The sequence below is a fragment of the Halichoerus grypus genome, chromosome 3 (genome assembly GCF_964656455.1).
Source record: "Halichoerus grypus chromosome 3, mHalGry1.hap1.1, whole genome shotgun sequence".
NCBI lineage: Eukaryota > Metazoa > Chordata > Mammalia > Carnivora > Phocidae > Halichoerus > Halichoerus grypus.
In genome coordinates, this window is record NC_135714.1 from 12,457,908 (window position 1) to 12,483,215 (window position 25,308).

The 25,308-nt window shown below is 44.8% G+C and overlaps 1 protein-coding gene across 9 annotated transcripts in view; it reads right to left on the minus strand.

The window, feature by feature from the left end:
• Positions 1 to 830: 830 nt before the first annotated feature.
• LDB2 (LIM domain binding 2) overlaps positions 831 to 25,308 on the minus strand; it is a 383,866-nt gene continuing 359,388 nt past the window's right edge. Inside the window, exons 6-9 of one of the 9 annotated variants that reach the window (XM_078068424.1) lie at positions 10,945 to 11,068; positions 7,887 to 8,035; positions 5,159 to 5,301; positions 2,078 to 2,214 (exon numbers count right to left, since the gene is read on the minus strand). In XM_078068424.1, coding sequence (XP_077924550.1) covers positions 5,197 to 5,301; positions 7,887 to 8,035; positions 10,945 to 11,068 — 378 coding nt within the window. In that variant the 3' untranslated portion in view covers positions 2,078 to 2,214; positions 5,159 to 5,196. The other 8 variants (XM_078068425.1, XM_078068423.1, XM_078068421.1 and 5 more) reach the window with 8 other exon arrangements.

Sequence of the window (25,308 nt, forward strand, 5' to 3'; positions counted from 1 at the left end):
GCAGTTCTACAGTGAGGTCTATATTCTGAGCTCTCCCTCATGGACCAGGTCCAGAATGTAGACTACATGAGTCCACAGCTTTTCTAGACTCTTTCCCCTTTCCTATCCTGTTCCCCCCAACTTTCTTAAAGATTCCCTTTCTTTCACCTGAAGAACACTCCCTCAGTCATCTTGTGCCCCAAAATCCTGATCTCAGGCTCTGCTTCTGGGAATCCCACATGGCCTCCCTTAGCTTTTCTTTTTCAAATTCCCCTTTCCAGAATTTGCCAAGATGATAAATTAAAATCGCCTGGCACTTAAAACACATCCAACACATGCTAACAAATTTCATCTCTCATCTTCCTCACTGGTGGAAAACAAAGTGGAGAAACACAAGGGAATTTTTTTAAACAAAAAAGTCCTCATGTGAATTTTCCAGAGTCTCGTATAGCAGCTTTTGAGAAAAATAGGCAAGCAAGGCATTGATTTTTAAAAACGAAGATATTAATGCCAACTTTGTGAAGCTCTGAGGATGAGCTGAAATAATGTCCGTGGACCTGAAGTAGGGTTGGTTGGTGCAAAATATACTCTCAGCGAGTGGAAGCTACCACTCTTCCACTTGCCAAGCTCCAGAAGCACAAGCCAGATCTTCCTTGCTCAGAGCAGACACTCTCACATCTGCCCAAGTGAACTGCAGTGAGTAGGGAAAGGAATCAGACTTGACAAAGAACAGCGCAGCTTTCACAAGTCCACTCCATGTGTAGGCTGGGCGCTAACTCCAAGCTCCAGACTTCTCATAATTGTGGGCAGATTTCTCCGCCCATGCTCACAAACAGCCAGAAGCACTTGCGTTGGTCGTTAACACAGTTTATTATTGGCACACTTATCAGTAAAGCATACATAAAATACAGCTGTTTTATAACACACGGAGCCACTGTGTCTTTACATGTGTGGCAGAACATATTAATATGCAAATGGAAAAATTAGTTCTCTTATAAAGTTTCACATAAATACACTGGAATTGCCCCAAAAGAAAAATCCCCATAAAAGAACCAAGGGAGGGCTTTACAAAATATTATACAAGAAATATACTATGAAAAGAAACAACAGTCAACTCAGATACAATAAAAAACACAAAAAAGTTTCAGATTTATTAAACTGCCCACAAAATTAATGGATTACATGGCTTGAAAAGATTTGGATCAACAGCAATTTTACAAATGCCTCAGTTCTCAACGGGCCAGGTAAGTGTCTTTCTTTACATAAAAAATCCACCTCGGCGTCTTCGATGACAAAAAGACATTTCTTGTTTCAGCACTTGGGCTCAATTGAACCAACTCGGGTTGGAGAACCGATTGACATTAGCTCACCCATAAATTACCCTGCTAGGCCCTCTTAGCTGTTACCCAATGAAGGAAAAGGTGAAGAAAATAATAAAAATTAATAAGGATACACTTAAATTACTGTCCAAAAGCTGATTTTTTTTCTTTTCTTTTTTTACTGAAACAAGAAACTCTCAGATGCAAGTCAAAAAGCAGAAAATATTTTACAATATTAAAAAGTCATCTGTAGTTAGGGTCGGCATATAATGAGACCCTGAGCACTGAGGGCGTATTGACAATATGGCCTTCGTTGGGTTGGGCTGGGTTAGGTTGGGCTGGGCGGGGTGGGGCGGGGCGGGGCGTGTAATTAACAAACATGTGGTTAACACCGAGCCAGGAGAAGCGCGAGCGCTCGCTCCGGTTTTAATTACGATCAGTGCCAGTATCTGTGTTACCTGCGAAGGCCTCCGGGGAAGGGTCATGGAAGTTTACTGGAATAATCCTCTCAATTCAAAAAGGAAAAAAGAAAGAAACTCAAACTCAGATCATTGTGATTTAGAAATAGGTATTCGCATGGAAAAGTTTTTATTTCTCCTCCTTCCTCTCCTGTAGGCAAGGATCTGCAAGCGTGGGTGTGTGTACCCCACGGCCTACTGACAGTGGGTGCAGGTGCGGGTCAGTCTCACTGGGGAGCCTGGGGCGGGGCGTTTTCTGATTTGGTCTCTTGAGCGGCGGGGGGTTTACTGCTCCACGGGCTGCTGTTCCCCAGGGCGGGGGGGCTGTTGAAGTCTTCCTCGTCGTCCACGCCGTTGGCCGCGTCATATTGCGTGTTTTCTAATCTAGTGATTAGCCTTTCGTCCTCGTCCCCAAACTCACCTCCCATCAGAGTTGGCTCTCCTACCACCATCACATCCTGTGAACAGCAGCTGACATTATTACAGGGAAACCTTGGGACAGAGAAGCTCAGCTTAAAACACTAGCGGGAGGGGCTGGGCGATCTAGGACAGACACACTCGTGTACTGTGTCCCGGGGGTCAAGTCTCAAAGTCGGGGGGTGGGGGCGAGACGCATATTTGATTTCTACAGGAAATAAACATTGCCTCCTGATGGGGAACAACCACGCGAGTTTATGTCCTTAGTGCGCAGCCTGACACCGGAGAACGAGCAATGCTAGCAATCTGCAGAAATAAAAAAATCGATTTTTCAAAATTAAAAAAATCCACGCTTTTAACTTGCCGACATTGGGGACTTCAGAGAGGGCTGTGGAACCTTCTGCTGGGTGCTTTCCAATACCTCCAAAACTCCGCCACTTTTTATTTAGGGCCTCTGAATGGTTTTGGAAACCAGCAGCCAACGTGGGGAGGATGCAGTTCTACGATATTCACGCAACTCATTCCGAATGGCATTTTCTCTGTCCCAAGGACGGTATACATTTTAATTGAAGACAGAATCTCTCTTTTTTCTACTCAGCCAGGCCCTTTTATGCAGCCAATATCCTTGACATTCTGCTACTTAATTATGGTAATTAATTTAGGTAAAGTTTTCGATAAAAACAATGTTCACACTGATTTGACAATTTGCATAGCTAATTAAGTCATTAGCAAAAACCTGCTGATTGCCAACAAGCCCTGAATTCACCATCTGTTATTTCATGGTGCCTGTCACCTATCCCCACACAGGCAACCCTGCCACCAATCTGGGCAGTAAAGAGAACCAGTCTGTCCAGCTGGTGCCATAAAAGGAAGATGAAGAGCACTAATTATAATTACATTGATGAAGCTGGTAGTCATCAGAAATGGAGGCGTGCAAGAAGAATCCATCTAATCACTCCTTTAAGCACAAACTGTCCTTCCATGCAAACAAGGAAGCCGCCTACTGTAGCCTGGAGCTTCGTGGAGGCCACTGCTGGAGAGGGACGGGGGGGAAGGACGCATACACAGGGCACAGCTCCAGCCTCTTTGTTCAAAGGGGGCCGTATGGGGTTGATGGGTGACCTGGGCATGGGACAGGACACCTGTCAGGTGATACTGCTGGGCAGGCTGTGAGCAATGGTCTACTCAAAAGTGCAGTGACTCTAGGAGAGTGCCCAATGCTGTCAGCTTCTGCCTCTGCCAGAAAAAGCAGGGCCGAGCCAGATGCTTTTGGGCATATAAGGGTGCGTTTCCTGACAGGGAAGCTATGCCTTGGACAAAATGCCTTGGTAACTGGGCAAAAAATTGCCCTCACTGGGGGCAAGAGAGGCTTTCCTGGGACAGTATGATAGACTACTGCCTTTGGTCAGGAGAAGGTCCAGTGGACCCTCCAGTTTCCTTCTAGAATTCTGAAGGTGCCAATTGAACAGAACCCTTAATGTCCTCCTGGTCGATTTTGGAATGGAAAATTTGGTTTGTTTGATTGACTGATTGATTGATTCCCCGAGAACTATGGGGGAGGTCATCAGTGGATTTCCAAACTGTGTTTTCTGACTAATCACTCTTGTGATTTGACAAACGTGATTTTAAAGAGCTATGTCCCAGGTTAAGTAAATGCCTCAAATACAAATTGGATAAACTCAGCGATATAGGTGCTGGCAGGGAAATCAGCAGTGTGCTTCGAAGAACATATTGATTATGCAGCGAAGAGCCAGACGTGACACTGACGTGGACTCAAGGTGAGGAACAACACAGACAGAGACTCTGACTGGCAAGAGTACGGACAGGACTGGAGGTGGAATGGGCTCTCCAGAGAGGAGGGGACGTTATCGGGTTAGCCACACCGCCCGCGGAAGGTTCTGGACAAAAAGGAAAGCCACTTGGTTACAGGCAATCGGGAGACAGTGCTTATGACCAGGAACAAAGGTGAGGGGAAAGAATAGGGCAAGATTGGGGAGAGGATGACGTGGGTTAATCTCATTTCATGACTTACGTGCAGCACACTTTGGAAGGGTTGGAACACACATGCGTGAGGTGTCACAGGACAGGAGAAGGGCGTGGGGACCGACCACGTGGGTCTGCATTAGTATCGTGAGTCCAAGGTCATCGAGAGAGGCTGGGACAGTGTGGGAGGTAAGCATAATTTGGAAACAGAGGAGAAAAATCAGAAGGCAGCTTAAGCGTGACATTAGGAAAAGGTCCTCAACACTCCAGGTGCCTTCATGGCATCAGAAAAATAATGGTCATTCACGAAAAGTACTATGAAAATCGTGATGTGAATCACTCCAAATGGGGCCGGTATCGGCTCATAGTGTTTGGAACAGCTGTAAAGATGCCCAGGCATAGATCCTTGTCAGCATCCTAAATTTCAGAGATGCCACATTTGCCTTCCTGATTATAAAAGAAAAGCCTTAACCAGATACACAATCCTGTGTGTACGCGCGGGAGTGATCGATAGATGGCAAGCTATGAAAGAGATGTGTGCTAAGGGCTTCTTAGGCGCGTACATACTTGAGGCCACTTACACACACTTACACAAGTATGCACAGGGCTCTACCTGGAACCTACGTCTACGGAACCTGCAGATGAGACGAGTGGTTCTCTGCTCAGCGGTCTCGATTTGTTAGCCTCACACAAAATGAATGGAGACATAGTGCACATTCGGGGCTGCCTCTCACTAGTGGAAGTTGGCTCCATTTTCCCCACCCCCACATCTTTAAAAATCCCCCCAACATTCAACATTGGTCGTGAGAGGTGCATTTCCTTCCCATGTCTGCTTTCTCGTGTATCCCACAGGAGGCAGGGCCGGTGTGTCTGAGAGTAACCCAGATGCCCTCGGCTCCCCATGAGGCAGACCTCTCTGCTCCTCGCTGGAGGCCTGGAGGTGCCACCAGCTCTTGCCCATGTCACATCTTCTCACTAATCCCCCGTGCAAGGACCACCAACCTCTGAGGAGGACTGGAAGTGACTCCTTTCAGGGCCCCTCAATGCTTCTCCTTAAATTGGCCAGAAGGGGTCACTGCTGTTGAATGACACAGGTCTCCATCCCTCCCAGGGTTGAGGCTGCAGTTCGGGATCGCTCCTAGCCCCTGCTCATGGAGTGAGAAGCAGAATCCAAGGATTAAACCCTAGTCCTCGCCAGACACACACGTTGCTGCCGTGGCAGCTAGGCGGACCACAGTTGTGGTCACGGTGGCACATGAACTCTGGTCACGCCTGGGAACGAGGCGGCCAGGGCTGCAGATCGCGTTCTATTTTAACAGTAATATCGTGTCGGTAGTTCAGTACACAGGGTTAAAAGATGTGGCCACTACAAGCCAGACGATGCTTGTCATTTAATGTCCTTTCAACTGGAGTGCACACAGAAATGTGCACATTTTTCCTAACCTGGTTGCCTTTCCCTGCCCCTCTTGGCCCTCTGTAAGTTTTACTTGGTTAAAACCTCTTTTAATTGCATGGAGTGGGGATGGTGCTGAAATTCTGCTCTCACTTTCTAATGGTGCCTTGTTCTCACCAAGGCCAAAGGGTCTCAATTCACTAAGAACCCTCTCGACGCAGGTATCCTCCACTAAGATGCAGTTGGGGGATTGGAGGAAAGGAGCATCGGGAAGTAGAACAAACTACGTGCCCTTTAAGATAAAACTGAAATGTTTCCAACGAGGCCAGGTATGTCGAAATACATGAAACTTATGCTGCTCTTCTACACCTGAGGCAGACATCGAGGATGGACGGCTCACCAAACCCAGGCTGGGCCGCAGAATTCCACTCAGTGCTGGACCCTGTTAGCTGACCCCAGGAGACTGAGCTGGCAGGAGAGAGGAAACCTCTCGGCCATCCCTTGAGTAGACATGAGCTCTTCAATGACAGGGCCTGGGTTTTTGCTGTCTTTTGTTTGTTTACTCTTGGTATAGTGGGGGGCACATAGTAGGAGCTCAGAAAACATTTGTCAAACTGAGCTGAATTCTTGCAGCCACTGTGCCTTTAAGTAGTGATGTCACAGTTCCAGAATTCTCTGGAATGCACTCTCATTTGCAAGGGGAAACTAACAAATGTTAGTTTCTAAAACTCCAGGAGTAGATGAATAATGGGTTACTTGTGAGCACTTCTGGGTTGATTTATTTATACCAGGCCATTTTCTCTATGCATTTTCCAATTTAACCAGGAGTGGGCCTAACTTATTGGTACCTTCATAAAAAGACTGTTTTTCTTCTTTGATTTTTTTTTTTTTTTTTTTCCTGACTCTTTAGCCCAGTTCAGAAAACAGAGGTGAGTCTGGCATTATTTAAAGACTATAATTCCTAGCGGTCTTAAAAACAAAATGGTACCTTCCCCACAGGCTGGCCACTCTCTCCATGACCCTTTCTTTCTAGTGCAGTGAGGATGAAAACCATACCCTCTGCCTACGGAAGACAGGAGAAGAGTTCCAGTGGACCCGGGGATTCTCAGGTACTGATGGGGTTGGTTTTAGCCAAAGAAAACGGACTGATGGAAAGTGGGTAAAAGTGGGTCGGGGACAGATTTGAAAGACACATTTAGAAGTAAGTGGAGAATCCCCATGAAAGAAGGGTCCACTCTCACATGGGGAGAGATGTGAGGACGACAGATCAAGAGGGGAAAAAAAGGTGAGAAAGAGGGAAAAGGTCAAATTGCATCGGTTGAGGGAAGTAACAAGAAATAGAGCACATTTCCCAAGACATGGCATCTAGAGGATGCCACCCAGCACCACAAAGGTGTTGGGGCTCAAACGACAGTCAAACGCCTGGTGACAGGGTGGTGTGGCTAGGGCAGCAGAGAAGGAGCACCCACAAGTAATCGTGGAGGGGACAAGGGACAAGAAATGCTTAGAGGAGCATGAGAATTTAAAAGCGATAAATGGTCTGACACTGGGCTGAGGGATTTGGAGTCAGGAAGGAATTGGGCAGACAGGACAGGACTTGAAAGTAAAAGTAATAGGAGATGAAGAAAGATGAAGAAAGGGCCCACACGGTGTACACTCTTTGGGGACACCCGTCAGCTGTCAGCCTTGGAGTTCAAAGAAGCCCCCTTCTCAGTGGCCCATTTCCTTTGTCAAGACCCAGAAATGAAAGAAAGGGTCAAGAGGTCAAGAGAGCTGAGACCAAACCAGGGGCCCACCCTCCCCCTGAGCTCATGAAATGGGTAAAGCGGAATCCACTGAGCTGCATTTTGAGTGGCCGGGAGTTAATTACCTGAGTCTTAAAATAGGAAGGGACACCCAGGTCGGGAAGGCCCAATCCAATTACAATACGGAGCCTGAACGCCGGGAGCTAGCTTCCAGTGGAGCACAGGGTCTCCAGCGATGGTGCCGAGAGCCCCTTCTATGCCACCAGGCATTGCTGCTAAGTGATATTTTAATTAAACCTTAAGTGACATATCTCCTGTCTGTGACTCTGACGGCTTTTTAATTCAGGTCCCTGCGCAGCACAGACTCTTAATATTCCTTTCTAATTCCCAGGTTGCAAGGGAAGGTTTCCATGGCAGGACTCCTCCCTCCCCTGCCCCCTCCCCCGCCTCCACCCCCACCCCGGCCTTGCCCTCCCCCGCCCCCAACCTGCCCAGAACGCCCTGGCAGCTCAGGGAGGCTTTCACGTGGGCCCCTGCAGGTGGGAGACAGGCAAAGGCAGGATTTCAGGCCTAAGAGGAAAGCGAGACTTACAGGTACCTGACTGGACAGACTCAGGTTGGCGGCCGGAGTCTTCTTCTTGCTGCCAGTGCTGTTGGCGTTGTTCCCCGCGCTGCTGTTGGACGTGCTGCTCGTGGAGTTTTTCCTTTTTCTCCGCTTGGTTGTCGGCTGCCTTGTGGGTTCTGCTGCACAATGGAAAATGGACAGGGGATCAGTTCCGGGGCGACGGTCAGAATACTGTCCCTCCAAGGAGCCTGTGCTTGCGAATTGAAAAGAGTAGACTCTAAATTGTTTCCATTTTTTTTTAAATGTATGCGGAGTAAAGGGAGGAAGCGGTTGTTTTATTTTTAGCCCAAAATGCGTGCAACCCTCTTCTTTGGTATCTAGATAGAATGGTTTGTGTTTTATTGTGTTTCGCGAATGTTGTATGTCTGGAATCTATCAATATATTTTAAGGGCCAGCCGCAAATACCACTTTTATAGTCGGAGTTAAAAATATTATTACCATTTCAAAATTGGGGAAAACATTTTTCTCTGGACTGTCGTGTCTTTAGAGCAAAAGGAGGGCCCTGGGCTCCCTTGGGTTGGCAGGGAGGGAGCTTCTGAGATACGAGGGAAAGGATGAAGCCAAGTGAAGGGGGTGAACCTGTGTAGGAGCTGTGTCTCTGGGTAAGCGCCCAGCACCATCACACCTGGAGATGCTCGAGTACAAAGAAGAGGAAGCGTGAGTTCTGTCAGCCATGGGCTCCCAAGCTCAGTTCTCAAGTTGCATGGTTTGGACCCCGATGTTTAAAGAATGCTACTAATTTCAACTTTCCTGAGGGAAAAATGTCTTAGTGGGCCACGGCCAGCATATTCATGAAGGGGAACTAGATCTTTTCAGGAAAGTCCTGTTTAGAAACAGGAAAATATTTTGGACTGGATGGATGGGCAACGTCTTCTTGGAAGCATAGGGACCCGTGGTGACGTGCGGTCAGATGAATGTTATTTATTTATACATCATGTAGTGAGTTTTATCAAATGTTTTCATGTTCTTCATGGTTTCTATGTCATGACTATCTTATATCCATAGCAACTCTATTAATTAGATACTATTCTAATCTGTGCTTTGTAAATGAGAAATGTTCAGAAACTTTTTCCAGGCAGTTACTCAGTTGGAAATGGAATGTAAGAGCATCCTTTTTGCTAACCCTAGTCTTGACCCAACTCTGAAGGAGAGAAGGTGAGCCGGGGCCATACTGGAACCAAGTGAGAGGGCCTCGTGGCATTTTCTTAAAACACCTATGCTGCTTCTGATGGGCAGTGGGCAGGATCTCCTTTAAGGCTCATTTCAAAGACCACCTAGTCCACCAAATTATCCCTGACTTTTGAGGAAGAAGGGGATTATGTTCCTATTTATATACCACTTTTTTTCTTTCATGAATATTTTGTCTCTTATGTTCAGAGATGTTCATCAAAGGGCCTAACATGTCTGTCCACAGAGAGTTATGGGTGCTTGTCCTGAAGGTTGAGGAAACAGGAAATAGAATTGGTCCAGCTCAGGGTGCCAGAAAAGAGTTGAGTTACACGTTCAAAGTCAAGCAAATACTCAGTTCCCCTGACAAACATCTTCTTCCTTTACCTCAAGAATTAAAATTGGCTACTTTTTTTTGATATCTGTACTTCTTTTGTGAAATTTGGGGGAAATATACCGACTCCGCATAGTCTGGATTACTCCCATTGGCAGCAGGTAGCTGAGGTCATAGAGTCATGAACTCTGGAGACGTAAGCACTTATTGTGACACAGACCTCCTTCACTGATCAGCTATGAGACTGCCTTTGGCAAATTACTACTTAAATCTCAGGCCCTGTACACTTAAAATGGAAGTAATATTAAATACCTCATAAGGTTATTGTGAGGATTCAGAAAGAGAATGGAGGGTCTGGGCGGGCTGGGATTTCTGATTGTTTCATTTGGTGCTGTACCCCTTAGTGACTGGAACAGTACCTGGCACTTAGTAGGGGCTTAATCAATAACTACTGAATGAATAATTGAGTTAATAAATCATATATAAATTATATACGCATATGCTGGAAAATATAGGTTCTCAAAGCATTCATTGAGTGAAATATTTTTTCCCATAAAGCCTTATTGATATTGAAAGAGAAAATAATCTAAGCACATTCAATAGATTTGAAAAATAATGTTTCAAATATCTAAAATTCCTCTAAGACAGGGATGTAAATATTCTATGTAAAATGATGCTCGTTTTCTCAGATTTCTAAATATGTACTTGGTTAAATCTACTATATTCATTTCCTATAAAATGCCTGGCCCATTACCAGTGGAAGGTGACCATTCTATTTTGTGATTCAGAAAGCTATGTGCTTCGTGTTAATAATTACTCTTTATAAAAATAATTTTTAGCGAACGGATACGTTTTGCTTTTATGATCAATGAGGCTCGACACACGCCTGGGAGTAAAAATGTATTAGATAGAATGACAATTAATGATGACTGGAAGCAGTAATTTCAGAGCCCCAGCAGGAGACTATAGTATCTAAACTGCATTCTAAGGAAGTGAGGAAAATGGAATCTTTTATGTATTCTCTTCATGATCAGAGTACCCTTTGATACTAGATCTATCTTAAAAAAGGGAGCAAATTTATTTATTTATTTTTCTTTATTTCCTTCCTTCCTTTTCCCCCTTCCATCCTCCCTCCCTCCCTTTCTTCCCATAATTTATATCATTCTTAAAGAAAAAAACAAGCAAAAGAACAATGGACCATGAGAAGACATCAGTCTTGTCCAGTGGAATAGCCACTGGCCTGGGAGACAGGAAACCTTGCTTCTGATTTCGGCTTTGCCAATGATCTTGGTCACATTAAATAAGTCAACTGACTTCTCTGGGTTTCAGGTCCTAAGTGAGATTATAGATGATTCCTAAGGATGCTGGTGCTTCACAAATTCTACATCCCCACATCCAAATATCCATAAGAAACTAGTCTTCCTGACAAATTTATGATTCCTTCCTTCCTCTTCACATCCCTTCATCCCCCAAAGAGGCCTCAGAAAATGCCTTTAGAACAAGAGTGAAGAACGAGCTCGTACCTGGGGGTGCCACCATCCGCTGCCACTTCTGAAACAAGCAGGTCTTCAGGCAGTCTCGGGGACTGAGGTTGTAAGTTTTATGTCTCGACATCAGTTCCTGCATTGGCTCCAGTATTACACACAACTGCAAAAAGTTCAAAGACATCAGTGTTTCACTACTTGATAATATGATTTGCAATAAATAATGTTAACAGCTGGAAACAATTAGAAACCTCAAAGGTACTTTTCTTTTTGCCCCTGGTTTTGATTTTCTCTGTCCAAGTTTGGAGGAAAAGAAATATTACCAACACTTGATAATGCCCACTTAATTTACTATTACTTATAATACCATATTACAGCTGAGTGTGATTTACACACACACACGCGCACACACACACACACACACCCAGACACATTCTGTACAAACTGTTGGGTGGATATATGTAGCTCTATTCTGAATTCAAATGATTCTCTCTGGTTAAAGAAAAAAGCCCTCTTCCATGGCGCACAGCATGCTCTGATTTCTGCTCTGGTTTCTGCTGTTGTTCCTGTTTGTATAACCACACACTGTGAGTTACAATGCTAGTTTATGTAGATTATATGGCAGTGAAAGCCATCTTTTAAACTGTGGAGAACAAAGTGGCAACTACAAGTACTTTCTGGATCCTAATTCTTATCAAGGCCCACGGTGAACACTATTTTATTTTTATTCATGTACTCATTTGTATTTTACACGTAACGATAATGTCAGTAGCATATGCCAACATGAGTTCAGAGTGGGAGCTTTTCCTGTGACTCTGTACACGGTTGCTTTCTTGTCTCCTTTGGCTAGATTTTTCAGATTCACTTTGGTCCAAGACATCTGATGACAAAGATTAATGAATGAGCAAGAAGGTAAATCCATTTAGGATTGCCTTGAACTTTTCTGAATTCCTTCTCAGTCGGAAGCTCATCAGAATACTGCTGCACTGAGAGTGCTGTATCTGAGAAGACAAAGACCACAACACAGCTGTACACGTATTGGCAAAGCACCCACCCTTCCATGTGGAAAGACAGCATTTCATTATAAAAGGCAGATGTGCCCTCACCGCCCATCTTTTTTACCACTCCCTTCCCTTCTGTCATTACTCAGAGGACATGCTGCTTTTTGTCCACTGGTCCACTGGGTTCCCTCTACTTGGAATTCTTCCCTCCCCTCTTCTTGGCTAATGCCCACTCATCCTTGAAGACAAGGTTACTTCTTCTGTTACACTTGTGTACCTCTCCCTATGCGGGCTGAACTGGGTGCCTCCCTACAGCTCTCCCATGGCACTCAGCCCTTTCTGCTCTATGAACTTACTCATCCATGCTTTGCAACCCTCTGCTTCCAAGTCTCTTTTCTACTTGACCTTGAACTCTTTGAATGCCCAGACTGTGCCTTTTTTCTCTGTTTTCCTAGGTTTGGCTCAAGTGAATGGATGCATTTAAGGTGTTCTTATAAATACCGGAAGATCTTTTCATGCCAATGTTCCTGAGAGTATGGCCTAAGGAATACTTCTGTCAGAACCAAACGAGTTGATCATTAAAAATGCAGACTTCCAGGCTCTTCCCCTTCTGTTTCACTGGGTATGGAACTAAGGTCCTGAATCTGCCTTTTGGAAAAGCATGCTCATGTCTGATTCTGATACATACTACTAAAATTTGAGGTCTGCTTTAGGATAGATACATATAAACAGCAAGACATGTGCAAATTCCCCGTGGCTTCCAATTTGAACTCCACTTTTTTCTCACTTAACCCCACTTGCCCATGCTCTTCCTCTCTTCTCAAGCCTAAGCATGATAATCAAGATTACCTTCATCTAGAAAAATTTCTCTGCTCTTTTTACCTATCGATGATCTAAACTTGGCCCAAACCGCTAACTCCATTGACAGGACAACTGTAGTCACTTTCCCACTGCAGTTTCTCAGGAAGAAGAGAGCAAGATTTTAAAGCCTGAATGACACAAGTACAGTGTGAGATAAAGATACACTTTGGCCAAAGAGCCACTCAACCCTAGTGAACCAGGCTGTCAGGTAATGAGATCTGGATTAGTTATGGGGCATCTTCAGTCTTGTCTATCTTCTTGCTTACTTCGGAGTCCTTTCTGAAATTTAAAATGTTGGTAAGGAAGACCCCATGAAAGCGAGGAATTCCTGTGCAATTAACTCCACATTCCCACACTGTGAAGACTCGATGTGTATCTTTCCTCCATAAGGAATTCCTCACTGGAAATCAAAGTCTATGCAAGCTGAAGACAGCCTCAGGTCTGCCCCAGCCACTGATGCTCACCAGTCCAAACAGAGCGAAGTAGTCCACGGTCATCTCTACAAACAGAGATAAGAGTGGATTATCCACCAAAGGAGAACCACTGCTAGATTCAGACAGGGTCAGAAGATGTTTGCATCTATTATTAAGCTAGGTTAGCAAGAAGAGGTTTCAGGGAAATTCTAAGGGATGGAAAAATGTTTTGTTTTTTTTTAATTAAAATAACAAAGTTAGGTTTTCAACCATTTCCTTTGGCCCATTCCCCATTTTTGAGAAATGGGCTTACCGTGGATATAAAAATACATGGATAGAGCAGAACAAGCACAGACTTAGAAGCCAAGAGGTCTAGGTATGGATTTTAATTCTGTCACTAGGTGTGCGTCCTTGGCTGAGCCCCTTAAGAGTGCTGGCTCTCAGTTTCACCTGTAAGACAAGACCCATCTTGCGTATCATTGTGAGAATTTGAGATGATATGTCCGACACGTCAGAGTTCAACAAACAGTAGATATGATGATTCTGTATTAGCAAGAACAGCACAGACTGTGAAACAAACAACATTTCTATTCCTTTAAATCAACAAGCATTTATAGAGCTTCTTCCTAAGGGTCAGGCACTCTGCTTTCGTGCTGCGGACATAACGAGGAGGATAACATCATCTCTATCCTCAGCGAGTATACAGCCCCCTTTGGAATGATTTAAGCATATTAAGAAAACAACTCTGGTGTACACCTAAGCATCTTTGGGAATCACATGTTTATGAAGCAAGTATTTTCATTACGTGACAAGTGAGATGGCAAAAGTGACCTCTGTGGACCCAGAAGGGCAGTGGGCATGGAGCATACCAGCAGGGAGAGCTGCATTTACTGTGAGAACCCTTAAGCTCATTATCTACTTCTTTCTTGTGGGGGGTCGTTTCCTCCCTGGGTTTTGGGCAGCACTTTTTTCAGGTGCTAATCCTCAGGATTTATCCATTCCCCTTGAATGTAAAAATATCTTCCCATCGCTGTAACCCACCCCAAAGGAGTTCCTATCTCTGAATACTAATCAGGAATCTCCAAAGCCATTTTTCTTCCAGAGGAGGGTTCCCAGGCTGGAGAGGCAGGCTTCCCCCGGATTCGTGTGTGCAAACGAGCCTGCCGTGGAGCTGGGCTGGTTTTGCTGGGCTGGCTTTGCTGCGCTGCGTGCTGTAGGTGGCAGAACCACCTCAGACAAGAGGCTGCCTTCTCAGGCGGCAAGCCAGTGCATTTTGGCAACAGCGAAGGCCTGGGGCGTTCTGAAATGAGATCAGGAAGACGGTTGGGGGAGTAGGCTCCCGCAGTCACTCGCCAGTTCCTTCTGGAGCCAGGATTCCTGCTGTCCCTGGGGTCTCGGACCCCCTTGAGAATCTGGGGAAGGCTATGCAGCCTCTCTTTCAAAGTTTGTACAAAATATCTGGAGGTTTATGAATCCTCTTATATCCCCATCCATTGACTCTAAGTAAAGAGTTCCCTGTTTGTAATAAGTATAAACCAGTCTACATGCCTTTTCCTCCATGCTACACACACACACACACACAGAGGCATGCACACATCAGTCAAATGCATATTAATGGGGCTAAGCATAATAACACAGAGTCTTTTGATTTAAAGGAACAATTGTATCTGCAGAGCCGGGCCTGCTACAAAGTTCTCAGTGGACCAGCCCTTTTGCCCGACAAGGGAGGCCACAGCATTTCTGCGACATCTGCAGCAGCCTGCACCCAGGGCTGCCACTTAGTTTGGCTTCTCCTGCTGTGGTGTTGGGGGATAGCAGGAGGAATTCTAGAACACCGTGGAAGGGGCAGGAGTCAGCAAGGCCTGAGACCTCATTTTGAGTATGAAGCTCCTGAATGTGTAGTCCCTGCCAGGTCCGTCTAGGATCCCAAAAAAAGATCTTGCCCATCCCAGCAAAGCTGCAAGTACACCTTTCTGCAGATTTAGTGAGAGTTTTAAGTTAGGTCGATGTCCCTATGCTTCTGACTTCATTTTCTGGGATTCTGGCCCCAGCACTGACCCTTTGGTATGGAATCAAAACCTGGAACTACAACAGCAACTTGCTGAGTGAGTAAAAGGATAGATGGATGAAAAGATAGATGGGTGGGTGGGTGGATGGATGGATGGATGGATGGATGGATGGGTGGGTGGGTGGATGGATGGGTGGGTGGGTGGGTGGATGGATGGATGGGTGGGTGGGTGGGTGGATGGATGGGTGGGTGGATGGATGGATGGATGGATGGATAGGTGGGTTGGTGGATAATAGACAGATTGGCCAGATTTACAGCAAGGAGTCATTTCCTAAGAGCAGACAAATCAAGCCTTGTCTTGGAGGCTTAGAGGTGACGTATTTGTGCATGTGATAAATAACAGATTGCCTCCCCCGTACAGAAGGCTTTGCACAAATGCACATGCGTGTACCCGATTACTGTATGTCCTGGCCAGGCAGGAAGATCTCAGCACATCCTGGGACTTTTCGTAGTAACAAAGGGCCTAGTAAAGGTAGACAGTATTGTGTTTTGCTTTGTTTTCATCTGACAGTTCTCCTGGAGAAATTTGATTCTCCTTAGCTATGTGTTCACACTTATTCTTCTTGCTCAACTCCTTGCCTAAACCCAATTCCAGAAATAGGTGATGCTTGTCAGAGTTGGCTGTGGCCTATGAAAAAGCTGAAGCCCTGGAGTTGGCATTTGGCTAACTCCCAAACCTAGGTCCTGTCTACTGCCAACATTTTGATTCAATGTTTTCTGGATGATGGATGACATCCTCTGAGCTTGAGCCACCTAATCTTTGCATATAGGCTTGCCCGAGGTTACTATTTCAATACCAGCTCAGGCCTTTGTTCATGTTGTTCTTCTTGCCTAGAAGACCTCCCCTCTTTCCTGGCCCTTTTAACCAGAGGTTGGCAACCTAGGGCCTATGGGCTGAATACGGCCATGCTTACGTAATGTTGGTAGCTGCTTTTGTGATATGACACCAGAGTTGAATAGTTATGACAGAGTTCCTATAGCCCACAGACCTGAAAATATTTACTATCTGGCCTTTCACAGAAAGGTTGCTGACCTCTGTTCTAAACCACTGCTGTTCAATGTAGGTGATCTGCAAACTATTTGTTGCGTTTCTGTCACAGGAGAAGCAGCTTGAGACAGAGTACAATTCAGTTCACTGCTTCCTTCACTGAGAAAGTCTTATGTCAAAAAAAAAAAAAAAGTCAGATGAACTAAACAATGTGTTCAACAATGTAGTCGATTTACATTCCAGAGCAAGCTTCCTCGTCTTGTCGTGGACCCTAAGAGTTTACAGTCTGGCACTGGCCTGCAAACCACATTTGAATCTCACCAGCATGACCATTAATGTCCTCCAAGGTCCAGCTCAAAGCCCACATCTGTCTCTGACCATGCCCGCCCGCAAGGGACCCCTGCTTCTATTGCACTTATTACTAATCTAGGTACAGCCCAGTGTTGATATTTGCATTGGGAATATTCCTTTCTTGTGGACTTGTTTCATCTTATCTACAGCAAGCCACATATCCCTTTGCTCTCCCTTCTATTTAGTACCGTATTAGGCATACTCAAATATTTGCTGAGTCATAAGTTAATAATCACCATGGAGTATCTAACTTATGCCCATCCCTGGAGTATGTATCTGACATATACTATATCATTAACCCTCACCAGGTCCTGGCTCACTTTTACAGGCGAGGAAACTCAAACTCACGGCCATTAAATCACCTAGAGCTGAGAGTGTGATTCTTATAATGTAGCCAAGGTTTTACAACCATTTGAAGGGCAAAGAAGTTCATAGTCAAGTCTGCCTGGTTCCAACACTGTGTTCTCAACAACTAACTGCTCTGTTGTCTACCTCTCTAAATAGGAGTGGCTTAAATCGCTGCTATATCAAGTTCAAAGGCTCTCATTGTCTTCATATTGCTCCCTGTACACGGTATTGACCTCTACATAGAGATTTAGGTCATACATGAGTGGTGCAGGCTTTGGAACCAGATTCATGTGGGTTCAAACCCCCAAGTCTGCCATTTACGAACGGTGTGTTCTTGGCCAAGAATTGCAGCCTCTCTGAATCTCCTCGTCTGTAAAATGGGGATAATGATACTTATCTCTGATAGTTTGAAACAACATATGGAAATACTTAATGCAATGCCTGGAACAAGGTCAGTCCTCAAAGGATAGAAATTGGTATTATGATAAATCCTGGTTGCATCGGTGGCTCTTTACTGAGCCAGGAGATCAATGTGTGATGTGATTGGTTAGCTACTGGGGAGTAAATCATTTGGTCTCCTTGAGACTTAGGGGGTCACTAGATATAATACTCCAAGGGATGGTAATTAGGCCAACATTGCATTTCAATGGCTAACGTCGCTAATAAAAATCCATTTTTAGAATTCAGTGATAAATACAACATGTTCAAATCCACAAACCAGAGTTCTTTCTTTCCCCACGCTCTCCAGTACCTTACTCCTCTGGCTGAATCTGAATTAAAAAGATGTCAGAGTGTTGGGGGTGATTAAGAAACAAACTCTTATCTAAGGTGAAGGAGTATCTCCTAATTAAGAAACACCTCACAGAAAGAGATCTTCCACTAAAACAATAAAAAGATACACAGAATCTAAAAGAAAAACAAAACAAAGCAAAATAAATAGATAATCACACCTAGAAACAGATAAGAATGAATAACAGGCATCCACTGGAGTAAAACCCACTCTGCCTCAGAGGATGAAAAACAAGAGGGAAGGAAATGTTTTCCCTTAGAAGCGATGCAATTCTTTTTTTTTTTTTTAGAAGCGATGCAATTCTAAAACATCAGATTATGATTTGGGTTTATTTCCTGATAGGATTAAAGGTAGATTGGTTGTAAAATTCAAAACATCCTCTTTTTTATCTGGAGATTCAATCAGGGGAGCCTTTGCCTTTTCTCGATTGTTTTGCAAATTGATTACTGCGGAAAGTTATCACATCCAACCCTGGAGACAGACAGCCCTCTTCTGCTCTGGGAGAGGGGGGGTGGTGGTGCCGAGGAGCTGGCTTTGCCATGGGAGCTGCCACTTCAGAAGCCATCCTTCTGCTGGAATGAGCAGGCCATGCACGCGCATTTCAATATCTATGCCTTGATCTCAGTTTTGAGGCTCCCAGAAAGGACTCCTCTACGTGACCACTGGCTGCTTGTCTGACTGCCCCACGAGAGAAGGGCTGGGGCTGTTGTCCTGATCTACAGAGGCCCCATCAGACTAGCCAGGCTTCAGTGTCTCTGCCGTACTTGTCAGGCCAATGAACAGACAGTTCAAAGCCTTGGAAGTACATTCTCTTCCTTCTGACCCTAGGGCCCTCATTTTTCCACCGCGTCCTTTGGTATGGGCATCCCTTTCCATAGCGCCCTGGTTATTTGTCTATTTGCTCTTAGACCCACCCCTTCCTTCCAGCTCTGTATTGCAGAGGACAGAACCCTGCACACTATTTGCCAGCTCTTTTGCCAGCCTGCTTCGGATGAAGTTTGGCCAGTTGGAGGCACTGGGGGAGATTGGAGGGAAGTGGGTTGAGTTCGTTTCCTAGGGCTGCCATAACAAAGTACCACAACCTCAGTTCTGGAGGCTAGCGGTCTGAAATCAAGGTGTTGGCAGGGCCACACTCCCTAGAAAGGCTCTAGGGTAGAATCCTCGCTTGCCTCTCCCAGCTTCTATTGGCTCTGGCAGTCCTTGGTGTTCCTTGGCTTGTAACTACGTCACTCCAATCTCTATCTTCACATGGCCTTCTCCCCTATGTCTCTGTTTCTTCTCCTCTTCTTATAAGGACCCTGGTCACTAGATTTCCAAATAAGGTCACACCATGAGGTTCCAGGTGAACATGAATTTTTTGGGGGTACTTTTCAATCTACTACATGAGTAAAGAAATAAGTGAGGATATTTCTTGTCTTCTCTGGTTCAGATGGCCTCTCCAACAGCTGTCACCATAGGTCCACTATGGTCCCAGTTTCTACCAGGTGACCTGACAGTAATGCCTCCTGCCCTTTTACCCTGGAGTGGCAGTTGCTAATCTTAGGGTTGCCTCTTCTTCCTCTGGTTGCTTTTCCAGCTCCAACATCTTTGTACATAAAATGCCATATTAAATTTCCTCTACTAAATTACCTGGTGGGGGTTTTGTTCCCCTGGATAGACTCCAATTGACATTGTGATTTGTAAGAAATTAGGCAATATATAAAAGATGAAGGACTTCAGGTATAAGAGGGCATCATAGGCAGTGGGGTTAAGCATGCAAATTTGGCTTGGGTTCAAATCCCAGCTACTTAATAACTGAGCGACCTTGGATGAATTACTCAATCTCTTGGTCTTTCCGGAAAGTCAGGATAACCATAGGACTTAACTAATCGGGTTGTTAGGAGAAACAATAAAATCCACTTAAAGTATACACCTAGGTCCTAACATATGCATGCCTATTATGATGGGTGTATAACCAAGTTGGGGGTGGCAGGGGATTCATGGAAGACATTTTGAAACTTGTCAAGACGTACTTGAAATTGTATAGATGTTCCCTGTCCTATATATGTGTGTGTGTGTGTGTGTGTGTGTGTGTGTGTGTGTGTGTGTATAGACACATATGTGCAAAGCCTAAAAATTAGATTTTGGTAATATAACAGACATCTAAAATGTTTAGTCAATATGTCTTTCCTATAAATAACTTGTCCTGACCACTGGGCCATTGCTTCAGATACCCTATCCATGGGTTCTACCAGCATCTCTAAGTTCTACGGCATCATAGCTGGAATGTTTCCAAAGGAAAGAGAAAATATCTGCCTGGAAATACTCCACGATGATTAACAAACATCTAAGGAGTGCTGTCTGTCACTTGGAAGGCTATGAGTAAATTTCAGATAAATTTTAAAAATTCTTTTTTTTTTAATCTAAATTCAATTAATTAACATATAGTGTATTAGTTTCAGAGGTAGAGTTCAGTGATTCATCATTTGTATATAACACCAAGTGCTCATTATTACATCACGTGTCCTCCTGAATGTCCATCACCCAGTTACCCCATCCCCCTACCCCTTCCCCTCCAGCAACCCTCCGTTTGCTTCCTATGATTAAGAGCCTGTTATGGTTTGTCTCCCTCTCTGATTTCGTCTTGTTTTACTTTTCCCTCCCTTCCCCTATGTTCATCTGTTTCGTTTCTTAAATTCCATATATGAGTGAAATCATATGATAATTGCCTTTCTCTGATTTATTTCACTTAGCATAATACCCTCGAGTTCCATCTACGTCACTGTAAATGGCAAGATTTCATTTTTTTGATGGCTGCATAATATTCCATTGTACATATATAACATCTTCTTTATCCATTCATCTGTCGATGGACATCTGGGCTCTTTCCATAGTTTGATTATTGTGGAGATTGCTGCTATAAACATTGGGGTGCAGGTGCCCCTTGGGATCACTACATTTGTATCTTTGGGGTAAATACCTAGTAGTGCAATTGCTGGATCGTAGGGTAGCCCTATTTTTAACTTTTTAAAGTTTTACTTATATACTGTTTTCCAGAGTGGCTGCACCAGCTTGCATTCCCACAACAGTGCAAGAGGGTTCCCCTTCCTCTACATCCTTGACAACATCTGTCATTTCCTGACTTGTTAATTTTAGCCATTCTGACTGGTGTGAGGTGGTACCTCATTGTGGTTTTGATTTGTATTTCCCAATTTTAAAAATTGTTATTGACCAAATGGTGTGCTTTCAGACAAGTCAGACAGTGAAAGTGAGGACCAGTCACTCAGGGTTACTAAATGGCCTCTGGCAGACACGGTCTCTTTATTGTATTCGGGTTCTCTAGAGTAATAGAACCAACAGGCAGTGCATGCTTGTATGTATGTATTTTAAGGGATTGGTTCACATGATTGTAGGGGACAGCAAGTCTGAAATCCAGTTTCCATGGGCTGGAAACTCAGGCAGGAGTCAATGCTTCAGTCTTGAGGCAGATTTTCCTCTTCTCCAGGGAACCTCAGTTTCGCTCTTAGAAACTTCAACGCTTGAACGAAGCTCACTGAATAGTAATCTGTTTTACTTCAAGTCAGCTGGTTATAGATGATAAACACACTTGCACAATACCTTCATAGCAAAACCTAGACTGGCATTTGATTGACTAACTGGCACTATAGCTGCCCTGAACTGAACTGTGGCTCCTCAAATTCACATGTTGAAGCCTCACCTCCAATATGACTGTATTTAGAGAGAGGGCCTTTAGGAGGCACTTAAGGTTAAATGAGACCATAAACTGATGGCCTGGTGGCCTTGTAAGAAGAGGAAGAGACACCAGAGAGCTCTTTCTCATTGTGCACACACTGAGGAACGGCTAAGTGAGCACACAGCAAGAAGGCGGCCATCTGCAAGTCAGGAAGAGAGCTCTCACCAGAGGTCTCTACTGGACCATGATCTTGGTCTTGGTAGCTTCCAGATTTATGAGAAAACAGATTTCTGTTGTTTAAGCCACCCAGCCTATGTTGTTTTGTTCAGGCAGCCTGAGCAAACGGAGCCAAGAGCCTAGCTGAGTTGACACATAACACTGCCAGTCCTCCACTAGACTGTAAAGAACTAGAAAGCTGGATTGTGTCCTATGGTTTTATTATTATTATTTGTTATATTACCTAGCACCCAGCAACGGATCTAATGTTTGTGGAATTAATGAATGCTTGGCTACATGAATATGACAGAATGGACAACAAAAACAAATAGGTAATTAGACATCAGAAAATAGGTTAGCTCTTGCTTCATGCACGGCATGGCTATAGTTACTTGGGTACCAGGGAGGCAGCGGTGAACATCACAGGCACAGCCTCCCTTCCCAGGAGGGAGACAGGTGATAAACGAGACTCCCAGATGGGCTGGCAACGCTAAAGAAGGGCAAGGGCTGTCAGGAAAGGTTGCCAGGAAGAACTGATAATTAAGTGGAGACCTAAAAAGATGACTCAGGAGTCAGCCAGGTGAAAGAAGAGGCAGCTAGGACAAAGGTTGGGTGAACATCTGCAACTGAGGGAATACAGATGTGAATGCAAGAGAGAACACGGTGTAGGAGGTCACCCATAATGGACTCAGAGAGCCAGCTACAGTGGCGAGGCAGGCAGTGGTCAGATTTGTCAGGGCCTCAGCTTCTGGCCTAGAGCAGAGAGGTGAGACTGATGTGGGCCAAAGCATTCTGTGCGGGATGTACCCCCACCAGCGCCGTCAGCGTGGACGCTGAACTGCAATATATGGTAAATATCATTCTGTTATTTCTTCCATCCACATTTCTAAGCATGAGAAAAGCATCAGTATTTTGATGCGTTTGGCTAAACAAAAGCACCAAATATCCCCAAAGGCAAACGTTGGCTGTTTCGAGTCTCAAGCTGTGGAGACTGCCCCCAAGCTAAGTGCTGTTGATCACAGTGCTGGGGCGTTTGCACTTGTCGGCGCTGTTCCTCACTGGAAATAGGTAGCTTTTGTAGCATGCTGGTTATTTCTCCCAAGGAGCCAAGAGACTGTGTACTTGCAGTGAGGTAACATTTAAACACTAGCATATATAAATGGGGCCTGATAATCTTAATACTGCGAGTAAGGGAATTTGGATATGGTCCTTGGGAGCTGTCAGTGACAGTTTCCAAGGAACATGGCTATCTTGTTCGTGCAGTTATAATCCCTCCTGAACATTAACTGCATGGTTACGCCTGCCTCCTGCCCTGGTGTAAATACCCACAAGGCTGCTAAAGACAGCATTGTGCTCTGGGGTTTGGGCCAGCATCCCCACGGCCGCTGTTTGGGAGGATTTCTGGGCTATGGTCAGTGTGGGAATAGGAACTTCTTTCTCTTGGCCCTGAGCACCCGGTGCACGGCTATGTTTGGAATGCTTGCCTGCCTGCCTGCCTTCTTGGGAGCTTCTGCCAGGCAACAGCCCTCCAGCTCCACTCTGACAGAAAGGAAGGAGCAATTTCTCAGTAATGTGGCGCTCAGCTGCTCAGTTGCTCCCGCCGGCCGTGATCATTGTGTGCCCGTGGAGCCTCGTATCAGCAGCCATTCCTCCTCCCAGTGACAGAAGTGAGACTGGGGAAAAGCAGGATTCGTGTTGACAATGGCAACACCGTATGAAAATGGAGTTGGTGGAGATTGGGATTCATTCATTTATTCACTCATTCATTCAACACATACTAACTGAACTTGTACTATGTGCCCCATGTGTGTTCTAGGTGCTGGGGATGTGGTTAACAGAAATAAAGAAAATCACTGCTCTTAATGCAACTACATTCCAGTGATGGAGAAAGATAAATAAGCATGAGATATACGTTAGTGATAAGCAAGCAGGGAAAGCAAGCAGGGAAGGGAGGTAGGACATGTTGAAGTTGGGAGGATTGAGAATCTGGATACTCTGGCTAAAATCACTGCTTGGAAGAGTGGCTCCACAGAGGGGTCCGTGCCCTAATCCGTTGAGTCTGGGAATGTGTCAGGCTACATGGCAAAGGGAGCTAAATTTGCTGATGAGCTGACCTTGAGAAGGAGAGATTAGTCTGAATTATCTAGGTGGGTCCAATATAATCACAAGAGCATCTAAGAGTGAAGAGGGTATCCGAGAGTGAGAAAGATGGCAGTATGAGAAGGACCTGATATGATGTTGCTGGCTTTGGAGAAGGAAGGGGGTCACGAGCCAAGGCATGTGGGTGGCCTCTAGAACCCGGACAAGGTAAGGAAACAGATTCTGCCCTAGAGCCTCCAGAAAGGAGCACAGCCCTGCCAGCACCTTGAGTTTAATGCCGTGAGATCCATGCCAAGACTTCTAGTCTACCGTCAGATAATAAATCTCTGGTAATTTGTCTCAGCAGCAATAGAAAAGGACTACAATCACCCAGAAGATGACATCTGAGTAAAGATCAGATGGTGAGGTTATATCTGGCAAATAAAAATATAGAATGCCCAGTTACATTTGAATTTCAGATGATAAAAATAATTTATTATAATAATTAATAAATATAATAGTAATTTATTCATTATTTATCTGATACTTAGATTCAGCTGGGAGTCCTGTATTTAATCTGGTCATCTTAATCTCAGAGGAAGCCAGGAAGTGAGGTATTTGGGGAAAAACATTTCAGGCAGAAGAAACAGCATTCTGAGCAGAAGGAACAGCAAGGGTAAAGGCCTGGGAGCTTTGAGAAACATCTAGGAGAGGAGTATGGTGGCCATGGAGAGAATGAGACAGGGGAGAAGATGAGTTCAGAGAGGCTGTGAGGTACTGGATCATGAAGGTCATTAGGAGGATGTTGGCCTTTGGTCTGAGGCAGACAGGAAGACATTGGAGGGTTTGGGGCAGGGGAATGCCAACATTTGGGGTCTCCTGAGAATGGAGAGATACTGACTGTAAGCAACTCGAGGACAAGGTCTAGTCTATTTTTGCATTGCCCTGGAGCTAGCAGAGGTGGGTATTCAAGCATGCACATGTTGGGAGGGCAGCAGGTTTTTTAATTGGTACAAGTCAGTGCTGTGCCACCTGACATGAAACCAGAAAGGTATAAGGACGTTCGTGGTAGGAGAAGGGAAGATTTAAGAGGAAAGAAGTGGTTCATGAAGAGAAATCTGAAGTCTGTAAGGAGATCAGTAAGGGTGGGAAAAGAACAGATGTGTGGGGACTTTATGAAGGTGAAGACATTACAGACAAAGCTTGATTCTACTCTGGAATCAAGTGTTAGGAAACTCAGGGAGAAGAGGGTCATGTCCACAACTACTCCAGTTAATTCAGAGCAGCAGAGTCTAAACTAAGACCCGAGGAAGCCATGTTTCAACTCTTCAGTCACATGAAGATTTCCTTGAAAAAGTTGCAAGAGGGAGGAAAAATGTGATCATAAAACTTTTTTAAGCAGCTTGCTAATGAATCACTCACTACGTCTAATCATGACTAGCGCTCAGGGTTCACTAGGCACCGAGCAGTGGGCTTAGTGCCTCCCATGGGTTTTCTCATTTCATCTTCCAGCACATTAACTACACAGACATACAGATGAGGAAAGGGAGACCAGAGAGGGTAGGCAATTGGTCCAAAGTTACAGAGCTTTCAGGGATTCCTTAGCTTTGACTTC